This window comes from Pocillopora verrucosa, chromosome 4, assembly GCF_036669915.1.
Source record: "Pocillopora verrucosa isolate sample1 chromosome 4, ASM3666991v2, whole genome shotgun sequence".
NCBI lineage: Eukaryota > Metazoa > Cnidaria > Anthozoa > Scleractinia > Pocilloporidae > Pocillopora > Pocillopora verrucosa.
The window spans coordinates 82939-95438 of record NC_089315.1 but is presented as its reverse complement, the minus strand read 5'-3'; the positions used below and the strand labels follow the sequence as shown (position 1 = coordinate 95438).

Below are 12500 nucleotides of genomic sequence, written 5' to 3'. Positions count from 1 at the left end.
TAATACCAGCGCGCGTTATATCCAGACTTAATCAAAATTCTACTAGAAAAGACAAGCCTTTTGTTTCGTTTGGCTGAAAAAATATAAAATGGACCATTTAAATAGGTAAATGACCTTACAGATCTTTGTTATGCAATGAAATTCTTAGTGTTCGTCAAAGTTGGGTTGATTCCATTGTAACATTTGCGAAACCCAAATTCCATGACATGAGGGACAATACCCTGACACTCTGACTTGCGCACTCATACCCCTATGCTGTGATCTGGTTGGTGCGAGATACATACCCTACTGCGGCTATCTGATTGGTGTAAGCAGCATATCACTCTATACACTGACAGTAGAGATACTTTTTAAAAGGAAAATACCTCAAAAACAAAATACGGCAAAACTAAAGGGGGAATAGTTTCCTTTCAAAAATACTTCTTTTCATAAATTTTTAAGTGTTTGTGACCTTTCTATCATCAAGGTTCAAAATTTTACTTCGTTCTGCCAGTTATTTTTCATGACCAGCCATGGACATACACAGCAAAGGATGACAGTTTTTAAAGGACTCATCACAAATTATCACTGTTCAAAACAAACTCCTTATATTAACCCTTTAACTCCCAGAACTGATTGAAAAATGTAACTTCTCCCTAAAATATCCTTTATCCACATTATAAAGCAAACAGGTGATGAGAATACTTAAACTTCACAAGTAGAAGTTGGAATCTTGATCTAATGCCAAATTCTTGTAACTAATTTACAAGGAAATGTGTAACAGCTAGATGGGAAATAAAACAATCAGATCTTGGAAGTTAAAGATTGACTGCGTAGGATTGCTGTAAAAACCCATGACAAAATTTTTGTTTCATTAGATTTCTCAGTTACAAGTTTTAATTTGAGTCTTGCAATTACCTTTCATTTTCTCGAAATCCACAACCTCCATCTCCTGTTTCCTTCTTTCCAAATGTGGTTCATGACCTTCAGAACTTCTGAAGTATGACTGAGAGCTATGTGCAACTCTCTCAAAGTAAACTTTCCTTGCATTGTACTCTTCTACGTCCATTGTTGTTTTTAGCTTCAGCTCACTCAGGTTAAATTCCTTCAAGATCTTTTCAGTCACAAAACATTTTTGAACCACTTCACCAAGACGACCAGATGAATACTCTGACCACAATTTCTCCAAGATTTGGAGGGATTCACACTTCACTGTTATCACCAAACTTCCTTTACTGACACATGTAATAATGGCCTTCATTTTTGACAAGTGTTTTTCAAACTTATCATGCCCTTCCATTGACTGTGGTGGTGTCTTCTTGATGTAATTATCAGCAATTGAGCACAAAACTCTCTCTTTGAATTCTTGAAGATCTCCTGTTTCTAATTGAAACACACTTCCCTCTGTAGGCAACATATCAGGTGCCCTCTGGTATTGAACCTCTTGGCATCCTCCAGACTCTGTTGGTATGGTTGTGTTAGGCACATTGGTTTCTTTAGGTTTCAACTCTTCTACATCAACCTTAATGTCCAAATCCTTATCTGTTGAATTGCAACAAACAGTCAAATTCAATCCCAGTTTATGTTTTTTTAATTACCTCCCAGCTAATTGACAGTGGGATGCCCTTGCATTTCTATGTGAATTTTTTAATTTGTGAAAAAGTAACCCTATGTAAAAGAAACATATTGCTGCTGATCTTAAGAGAGAGAGAGATTAACTGATAATCACCTGATTTGTGCGATGCAAAATGAAAAAATTAAGACAGAGCACCTTACTGGTACCAGTCACAGAGACAAGAATATTTACAACATCAGACAATTGAAATTATGTTTACTGCCTTTTAAGTTACCTGCTTTATTTGGTCCTTGAAAATTTCCAGGAGTCTGGCCACCAATCTCTGCAAACAAAAACAAAAGTGTAATTATGTCCATGATATTTTACTGACATTTTGTAAGATATTACTTGTGCACCACCAGTTCCCATCAAAGGAAAGCAGAGAAGAATGCATATTCCGGAAATTGTTTATGTCATGTAGATGATATTGTGAACAAACTGGTCCTCTGGCCAACAACAAAGTAGGGGAAAAAAAGAGTCACCTACAGTTAGTTGCACTGCTTGAGGATACTGGGGGGAAAGTATTCAAGAGCTGTAAGCCATCATATATGATTGTAAAGACTGAAAAAAGGGGATAAAAGCTGTGGGGCTTCTGAAGTAAGGGGAAGTGGTGGGCCCCAGCTCATTCTGGAGAAATTACACAGGAAGCAACAGGCCCCACAGAGCATATAAAAATCAGGTACACTCAAATTATGAAAATTTAACCATTTGATACACCTGACTCTAAGGATGGCCTTTCCTCCTTCCTCTTTTTGGTAGATTCAATTTCCTTTGTTCCTCCCCCTTCTTTCTTTGTTATTCTTCCTTCTGTTTGCTCCTCTTCCTTTCCTCTCACTGGCCCCTCTATACTGTTTTCCTCTTTCTTTCGTCCCTCTTAAGATTAAAAAAAAACCTTAAATTAATGATCTGTCCTGGATTCACCAGTTGTTAATTTATTTATTTACCTATTTTAAACAACCAGTCACTGGCAGAAAACTCCAACTTGAACCTGCCAAAAAAACTTGAAGGGTTAAAAATGAATTATTTTGATCTGCAAAACTATTGGACATGAATATTGTATATTGTAGTTTAAATGTCCGTGTTAAGATTCAATCAGGTTTTAAAAACTTTGCTCACCAATGGGTCTTTAACAGCAAAGCAATTTTGTGACTTTTAATTCCAGTTTTTATGTCACCTTCACCTTGCTCATTACTCTCCCAGAATTACTGCAGATTCCTTTTGTTCTGAACTTCCTTTGAAAAGGGTCCCAGTCAAGCAGAGATTTGAGTTCAGGAATTTGCTAAGAAACTTTGGAGTTCTGGGCATGATATTTTACTGCTGGACAGAGACACAATGGAGCCAGTAGTAATGAAAATTCCTACTGGATTAAATTCTTGCTTTAAGGCCAACAAGATCAATTGTTACTTCCAACTTCACTGTAGTTTATTACACTTTATAGAAAACACAACATTGCAAGATTTAAAAGGATTCATGGTTACCAACCATTGTCGGCCCACTCAGAAATTACATTTAAATCAAAATTTAGGCCACCACCTTGTACATGTACGACCAACTCTTCAACAATTTCAAACAGATTAGTATCATTGGTATAAATCAAAGGAAGAGAGGCAAAACCATCAGAAATATCATGAATATAAGTAGGAAATAGAGGCAATCCTAACACAGACCCTTGAGAAATTCCAGAGTTGAATGTTTGCCAGTAAGGGATTGTTCTTAATTCATGGTGCTATGAAAGCATAACATAGTGGTCAATGTGTGCTTATTAATTAAGTCCTATTTTTCTCATCTAAACAAACTTTTAAATTCCTCAGTAGATATCATGTCCAATCATTTCAGTTCTTTTCAATAATTTCTCCTTAAGAACATGAAGAAATTATAAATCAAAAACAAAAAGCGGCAATATCTATCAACAACAGCAATATCTATCCATAAAAATCATAACTCAGACGCACAGATAAACATTACTACCAGAGCTTGCCAGGCTAGAGCAGAATTAAACCTTATAAGCCACTCTCTCAGACTATGATGTCTGCCAAATCAATTGTAATTAAAACCAGTTTTTTCTCTTTTTCAAAAGTCTCAGTAAGCTGATGGTGACAAACATAGGCATGCATAGCATGCAAGAGTTATTTTTTTGGTTGGGTGGGTTGAGATGAGACAGTTTGAGTACTTAATGATTTCATTTTTGTCACCAAAAAGAGCATAACTTTCAAAACAAGAAAATATCACAGAAAGACAGAAAAAACCTAATTTATCTGAACTCACACAGATATTATATGATCTACTGTCTCTATTGTCTAAATACTTTTAAGTTAAAATGAAATGCATCGGTGAATGAAATGTAAGTTGTTTGGCATGTGCATTGTGAGTAAGGGAGCAAAAATTTAAATTGAACCTTTCATATGCCAATAAATCTCAACCTTAATCGATGAGGCTCTCACGAAGGCCACATAGTATATGGGGCAAGCACGCACACTTTGTTATAAAGATAAATAATTTTGAAATTTACATATTCATCAAGCACTACAGTTCATCTTCTCCTGTGTCCTTTCTGCCTGATGACTGCAGTGTTTAATGACTAGAACTTTTGGTTTGCATGATGATTTCAAATTGTAATGGACTGATATATCATGGTAGGCCTGAAGTTGAAACAAGTGACATGGACTGTAAGGCTCCAGCTTGATTTTCTTTTTCTTCTTTTTTTTGCTTCTTTTTTATTGTACTTGGGTAAAAAACAATTTCTCTACAGTCACAGGAGTATATTGATCTTTTCAGTCTCTTAGCCCACTAGAGATGGCCATAGTTTAGCTGTTGAATTGTAACAAACAGTCAAATTTAATCCCAGTTTATGTTTTTTTAATTACCTCCCAGCTAATTGACAGTGGGATGCCCTTGCATTTCTATGTGAATTTTTTAATTTGTGAAAAAGTAACCCTATGTAAAAGAAACATATTGCTGCTGATCTTAAGAGAGAGAGAGAGATTAACTGATAATCACCTGATTTGTGCGATGCAAAATGAAAAAATTAAGACAGAGCACCTTACAGGTACCAGTCACAGAGACAAGAATATTTACAACATCAGACAATTGAAATTATGTTTACTGCCTTTTAAGTTACCTGCTTTATTTGGTCCTTGAAAATTTCCAGGAGTCTGGCCACCAATCTCTGCAAACAAAAACAAAAGTGTAATTATGTCCATGATATTTTACTGACATTTTGTAAGATATTACTTGTGCACCACCAGTTCCCATCAAAGGAAAGCAGAGAAGAATGCATATTCCGGAAATTGTTTATGTCATGTAGATGATATTGTGAACAAACTGGTCCTCTGGCCAACAACAAAGTAGGGGAAAAAAAGAGTCACCTACAGTTAGTTGCACTGCTTGAGGATACTGGGGGGAAAGTATTCAAGAGCTGTAAGCCATCATATATGATTGTAAAGACTGAAAAAAGGGGATAAAAGCTGTGGGGCTTCTGAAGTAAGGGGAAGTGGTGGGCCCCAGCTCATTCTGGAGAAATTACACAGGAAGCAACAGGCCCCACAGAGCATATAAAAATCAGGTACACTCAAATTATGAAAATTTAACCATTTGATACACCTGACTCTAAGGATGGCCTTTCCTCCTTCCTCTTTTTGGTAGATTCAATTTCCTTTGTTCCTCCCCCTTCTTTCTTTGTTATTCTTCCTTCTGTTTGCTCCTCTTCCTTTCCTCTCACTGGCCCCTCTATACTGTTTTCCTCTTTCTTTCGTCCCTCTTAAGATTAAAAAAAAACCTTAAATTAATGATCTGTCCTGGATTCACCAGTTGTTAATTTATTTATTTACCTATTTTAAACAACCAGTCACTGGCAGAAAACTCCAACTTGAACCTGCCAAAAAACTTGAAGGGTTAAAAATGAATTATTTTGATCTGCAAAACTATTGGACATGAATATTGTATATTGTAGTTTAAATGTCCGTGTTAAGATTCAATCAGGTTTTAAAAACTTTGCTCACCAATGGGTCTTTAACAGCAACGCAATTTTGTGACTTTTAATTCCAGTTTTTATGTCACCTTCACCTTGCTCATTACTCTCCCAGAATTACTGCAGATTCCTTTTGTTCTGAACTTCCTTTGAAAAGGGTCCCAGTCAAGCAGAGATTTGAGTTCAGGAATTTGCTAAGAAACTTTGGAGTTCTGGGCATGATATTTTACTGCTGGACAGAGACACAATGGAGCCAGTAGTAATGAAAATTCCTACTGGATTAAATTCTTGCTTTAAGGCCAACAAGATCAATTGTTACTTCCAACTTCACTGTAGTTTATTACACTTTATAGAAAACACAACATTGCAAGATTTAAAAGGATTCATGGTTACCAACCATTGTCGGCCCACTCAGAAATTACATTTAAATCAAAATTTAGGCCACCACCTTGTACATGTACGACCAACTCTTCAACAATTTCAAACAGATTAGTATCATTGGTATAAATCAAAGGAAGAGAGGCAAAACCATCAGAAATATCATGAATATAAGTAGGAAATAGAGGCAATCCTAACACAGACCCTTGAGAAATTCCAGAGTTGAATGTTTGCCAGTAAGGGATTGTTCTTAATTCATGGTGCTATGAAAGCATAACATAGTGGTCAATGTGTGCTTATTAATTAAGTCCTATTTTTCTCATCTAAACAAACTTTTAAATTCCTCAGTAGATATCATGTCCAATCATTTCAGTTCTTTTCAATAATTTCTCCTTAAGAACATGAAGAAATTATAAATCAAAAACAAAAAGCGGCAATATCTATCAACAACAGCAATATCTATCCATAAAAAATCATAACTCAGACGCACAGATAAACATTACTACCAGAGCTTGCCAGGCTAGAGCAGAATTAAACCTTATAAGCCACTCTCTCAGACTATGATGTCTGCCAAATCAATTGTAATTAAAACCAGTTTTTTCTCTTTTTCAAAAGTCTCAGTAAGCTGATGGTGACAAACATAGGCATGCATAGCATGCAAGAGTTATTTTTTTGGTTGGGTGGGTTGAGATGAGACAGTTTGAGTACTTAATGATTTCATTTTTGTCACCAAAAAGAGCATAACTTTCAAAACAAGAAAATATCACAGAAAGACAGAGAAAACCTAATTTATCTGAACTCACACAGATATTATATGATCTACTGTCTCTATTGTCTAAATACTTTTAAGTTAAAATGAAATGCATTGGTGAATGAAATGTAAGTTGTTTGGCATGTGCATTGTGAGTAAGGGAGCAAAAATTTAAATTGAACCTTTCATATGCCAATAAATCTCAACCTTAATCGATGAGGCTCTCACGAAGGCCACATAGTATATGGGGCAAGCACGCACACTTTGTTATAAAAATAAATAATTTTGAAATTTACATATTCATCAAGCACTACAGTTCATCTTCTCCTGTGTCCTTTCTGCCTGATGACTGCAGTGTTTAATGACTAGAACTTTTGGTTTGCATGATGATTTCAAATTGTAATGGACTGATATATCATGGTAGGCCTGAAGTTGAAACAAGTGACATGGACTGTAAGGCTCCAGCTTGATTTTCTTTTTCTTCTTTTTTTTGCTTCTTTTTTATTGTACTTGGGTAAAAAACAATTTCTCTACAGTCACAGGAGTATATTGATCTTTTCAGTCTCTTAGCCCACTAGAGATGGCCATAGTTTAGCTGTTCCCTGGTGAAAAACCTCACAGGATCTTTGAGGATCTTCAAGGATTGACAAAGACCTGCCAAAGATCCTTAAGGACAAGGATCTTTAAAAGATCTTTAAAGGATCTGTAAAAGATCCTCAAAGATCTTTGTAAGCAAAAACGTTTGTTAAGATCCTCAAGGATTTGATAAAGATCCTCAAAGGATATTACAAAGATCCTCATAAGGATCCTCGCAAAGTTCTTTTCAAGGATCCTTCAAGATCCTCAAGGATTTAGCAAGGATCTTTCAAAGACCCTCAAAAGATCCTTTCAAGGATCCTTTCAAGATCTTTGTAAGGATCCTTAAGGATTTAATCAGGATCTTGCAAGGATCCTAGTCAAGATCTTTGCAGGATCTTTTTGAGGATCTTTCAAGATCCTCAAGGATTTAATGAGGATCTTTTAAAGACCTTCCAAAGATCCTTTCAAGGATCCTATTAAGATCTTTGCAAGGATCCTTAAGGATTTGATCAGGATCTTACAAGGATCCTACTCAAGATCTTTGCAAGATCTTTTCAAGGATCCTTCAAGATCCTCAAGGATTTAATGAGGATCTTTTAAAGACCTACAAAAGATCCTTTCAAGGATCCTGTAAAGATCTTTGCCAGGATCCTTAGGAATTTGATCAGGATCTTACAAGGATCCTTAAGTCAAGATCTTTGCAGGATCTTTTCAAGGATCCTTCAGGATCCTCAAGGATTTAATGAGGATCTTTTAAAGACCTTCAAAAGAACCTTTTAGGGATCCTGCTAAGATCCTTAAGAATTTGATTAGGAGTTACAAGGATCCTAGTCAAGATCTTTGCATGATCTGTTCTACAATCCTTTAAGATCCTCAAGGAATTGAAAAGGATCTTCCAAATATCTTTAAAAGATTCATTTCATGATTTTGTACAGCTCTTTGTAAGGATCCTTTTTGAATTTGATGTGGATCTCAAAGGCAACTTTGTCAAGATCTCTACCACATCTCTGCATTATGAATTAGGTTCCTTTGAAATCCTCAAGTAATTTCAAACATAACAAAATTGTAAATTGAGGGCTCACTGTTTTATAATTTAAACACAACAAGGAATTTTCGCAGAAAATTATTGTACAATGAGTGTAATGAAGGTTACCGCATAGCAACGCCATGCTCGAGGCTTTCGGGAAACTTTGTGACTACTTACATGACAACAAATAAGGTTTTGCATTATGGGATAGGAATTTATACGCGCCGAGATTTTTAACGGTCGCATAAAAACATAAGAAGCTCGTTGTTACGGCAAATATCATCGACAATGGTCGGAACTAAAGGGAAAATGTACACAGAAATAAAGGTAAAGGAAAGGCGTTTTCTGGAGTTCAGAAACAAGCGAAAAGAGAGACGGAAACAACCGAAATCGTCAATCAAACTCCAAGCAGGTCTCGCGATTGCTCTGACTCAGGGGCTGAATGAAAAGAATTCATTGGTACTTCTGGAAAGAAAATGAAGATGCCATCCTCGCCTAATGATTCTTACTCTGAGCTCTTGGAGAGTGAGGATGCAAATGATGTGTTACAGGGACAAGGATACAGGCTTATCGATCTAGAGAGATTCTCCTCGACGCTCACTGAAGGACATGTTTCTGAAGGTGTGAATTTACTTGGTTCTGTGTAACCAACTTAAAAAGCTCTTTTAGAGGTTGTCATATGAATTCCCGAAAACACTTATTTTGTACCTCAGGATGTATTAGTTCAATTAATCTGAAGTTTTCACGGCTGTATCCTCTTACTGAGTTGAAATGGATAAGCTGACAGTTTCTCTATAAGCTGAATTTTAAGTAAGATGTTGTGGAATAACTCACCTAATAATCTCGGTGAACTTTGAACGGGCATTGTGCCCTTAATATAAACGACTCCAAAAGTTCCTCAGCTCATCCAAAAGAACGACCCTAGTACTTTGTTTTGACACTAAAAACACTTGATTTCATGCAATCTTTGTGCAGTTATCTTTTCTCAAGTTTACCTAGGTTTTTCACACCATGTGGTGGACAAATTGATCTGATGTCAAATAACAAATTAGTTTAGGGCAACATATTAGTTATATTCAGTATGTGTGATTCCTAAGCTTTCCTTTGGTATATAGGTTAATATGGTTCAGAAATATAGTCATTGAAGTACTCTTGTTTGCCTTTTTTTCATGTTTACCCCCTCTGTAAGAGTAGTCTGAGTCTGGTCATAGTCTAGTCCTAGACTAGTTTAACACATATACTTTGGTCTTCTTATCTTTGAGCTGGACTGTTGCCAGATTTTTTGGAAAATGAAAATCTTAGTACTAACCTAAAGTCTGAACAGAAATAGTGTAGAAGTAGTCCTACTAGAAGAGGATGGGTAATTCTCGTTTAGCAATAAAAAAAAGTTTTATTTCATTTTTTTATGTTTGGTTCAATTTTTCTTTTTAACTTAGTATGAGGATTTAAGTATGCTTATTTTCTTGTCAAAATTTCAAAGGTTCTATAACATTCTTGCTAAGATCTTCAACGATCTTCCATTTCCTTGCCAGGATCTTCAAGGTTCACTGACATTCTTGTCAAGATCTTTAAGGATCTTCAAATCTCTTGCAAAGATCTTTAATTTGGCTGTCAAAATCTTCAAGGATCTTTCTTTTTTATGCCAAGATCTTCAAAGATCTTTCAATTTATTGCCAAGATCTTTAAGGGTCTTTTATTTTCTTTCCAAGATCTTAAAGGATCTTCAAAATTTTCAAAAAGATCCTTGAAGATCTTGGCAAGAAAATGAGAGATCCTCAAAGATCTTAACAAGAATTTGGAAGATCCTCAAAGAATTTTCAAAGATCTTTAAAGGATCTTCAAAGTTCATGTAAAGATCTTTGAAGATCCAGACAAGATCTTGACAGGAAAATGAAAGATCCTTAAAGATCTTGTCAAGAAAGTCAAAGATCCTCAAAGATCTTGGCAAGAAAATCAAAGATCCTTGAAGATCTTGGCAAGAAAATCAAAGATCCTTGAAGATCTTGGCAAGAAAATCAAAGATCCTTGAAGATCTTGGCAAGAAAATCAAAGATCCTTGAAGATCTTGGCAAGAAAATGAAAGATCCTTGAAGATCTTGGCAAGAAAATGAAAGATCCTTGAAGATCTTGGCAAGAAAATGAAGGATCCTTGAAGATCTTAACAAGAATTTTGAAGATCCTCATGAAGATCCTCAAGAGGATCCTCAAAGGTCCTCATGAAGATCTTGTAAGATCCTTAAAGATCCTTGAAAGATTTTCACCAGGGTTGAATTGTAACAAACAGTCAAATTTAATCCCAGTTTATGTTTTTTTAATTACCTCCCAGCTAATTGACAGTGGGATGCCCTTGCATTTCTATGTGAATTTTTTAATTTGTGAAAAAGTAACCCTATGTAAAAGAAACATATTGCTGCTGATCTTAAGAGAGAGAGAGAGATTAACTGATAATCACCTGATTTGTGCGATGCAAAATGAAAAAATTAAGACAGAGCACCTTACAGGTACCAGTCACAGAGACAAGAATATTTACAACATCAGACAATTGAAATTATGTTTACTGCCTTTTAAGTTACCTGCTTTATTTGGTCCTTGAAAATTTCCAGGAGTCTGGCCACCAATCTCTGCAAACAAAAACAAAAGTGTAATTATGTCCATGATATTTTACTGACATTTTGTAAGATATTACTTGTGCACCACCAGTTCCCATCAAAGGAAAGCAGAGAAGAATGCATATTCCGGAAATTGTTTATGTCATGTAGATGATATTGTGAACAAACTGGTCCTCTGGCCAACAACAAAGTAGGGGAAAAAAAGAGTCACCTACAGTTAGTTGCACTGCTTGAGGATACTGGGGGGAAAGTATTCAAGAGCTGTAAGCCATCATATATGATTGTAAAGACTGAAAAAAGGGGATAAAAGCTGTGGGGCTTCTGAAGTAAGGGGAAGTGGTGGGCCCCAGCTCATTCTGGAGAAATTACACAGGAAGCAACAGGCCCCACAGAGCATATAAAAATCAGGTACACTCAAATTATGAAAATTTAACCATTTGATACACCTGACTCTAAGGATGGCCTTTCCTCCTTCCTCTTTTTGGTAGATTCAATTTCCTTTGTTCCTCCCCCTTCTTTCTTTGTTATTCTTCCTTCTGTTTGCTCCTCTTCCTTTCCTCTCACTGGCCCCTCTATACTGTTTTCCTCTTTCTTTCGTCCCTCTTAAGATTAAAAAAAAACCTTAAATTAATAATCTGTCCTGGATTCACCAGTTGTTAATTTATTTATTTACCTATTTTAAACAACCAGTCACTGGCAGAAAACTCCAACTTGAACCTGCCAAAAAAACTTGAAGGGTTAAAAATGAATTATTTTGATCTGCAAAACTATTGGACATGAATATTGTATATTGTAGTTTAAATGTCCGTGTTAAGATTCAATCAGGTTTTAAAAACTTTGCTCACCAATGGGTCTTTAACAGCAAAGCAATTTTGTGACTTTTAATTCCAGTTTTTATGTCACCTTCACCTTGCTCATTACTCTCCCAGAATTACTGCAGATTCCTTTTGTTCTGAACTTCCTTTGAAAAGGGTCCCAGTCAAGCAGAGATTTGAGTTCAGGAATTTGCTAAGAAACTTTGGAGTTCTGGGCATGATATTTTACTGCTGGACAGAGACACAATGGAGCCAGTAGTAATGAAAATTCCTACTGGATTAAATTCTTGCTTTAAGGCCAACAAGATCAATTGTTACTTCCAACTTCACTGTAGTTTATTACACTTTATAGAAAACACAACATTGCAAGATTTAAAAGGATTCATGGTTACCAACCATTGTCGGCCCACTCAGAAATTACATTTAAATCAAAATTTAGGCCACCACCTTGTACATGTACGACCAACTCTTCAACAATTTCAAACAGATTAGTATCATTGGTATAAATCAAAGGAAGAGAGGCAAAACCATCAGAAATATCATGAATATAAGTAGGAAATAGAGGCAATCCTAACACAGACCCTTGAGAAATTCCAGAGTTGAATGTTTGCCAGTAAGGGATTGTTCTTAATTCATGGTGCTATGAAAGCATAACATAGTGGTCAATGTGTGCTTATTAATTAAGTCCTATTTTTCTCATCTAAACAAACTTTTAAATTCCTCAGTAGATATCATGTCCAATCATTTCAGTTCTTTTCAATAATTTCTCCTTAAGAACAT

The 12500-nt window shown here is 35.7% G+C and overlaps 1 protein-coding gene across 1 annotated transcript in view; it reads right to left on the bottom strand.

Moving 5' to 3' along the window:
• LOC136280125 (neurofilament medium polypeptide-like) overlaps positions 1–12500 on the bottom strand; it is a 46277-nt gene that overhangs the window by 26619 nt on the left and 7158 nt on the right. The window contains exons 4-10 of the mRNA XM_066164812.1: positions 11352–11507; positions 10870–10917; positions 5195–5350; positions 4713–4760; positions 2312–2467; positions 1830–1877; positions 898–1521 (exon numbers count right to left, since the gene is read on the bottom strand). Of these exons, the coding sequence (XP_066020909.1) occupies positions 898–1521; positions 1830–1877; positions 2312–2467; positions 4713–4760; positions 5195–5350; positions 10870–10917; positions 11352–11507 (1236 nt within the window). The remainder of the gene's footprint in view (positions 1–897; positions 1522–1829; positions 1878–2311; positions 2468–4712; positions 4761–5194; positions 5351–10869; positions 10918–11351; positions 11508–12500) is intronic.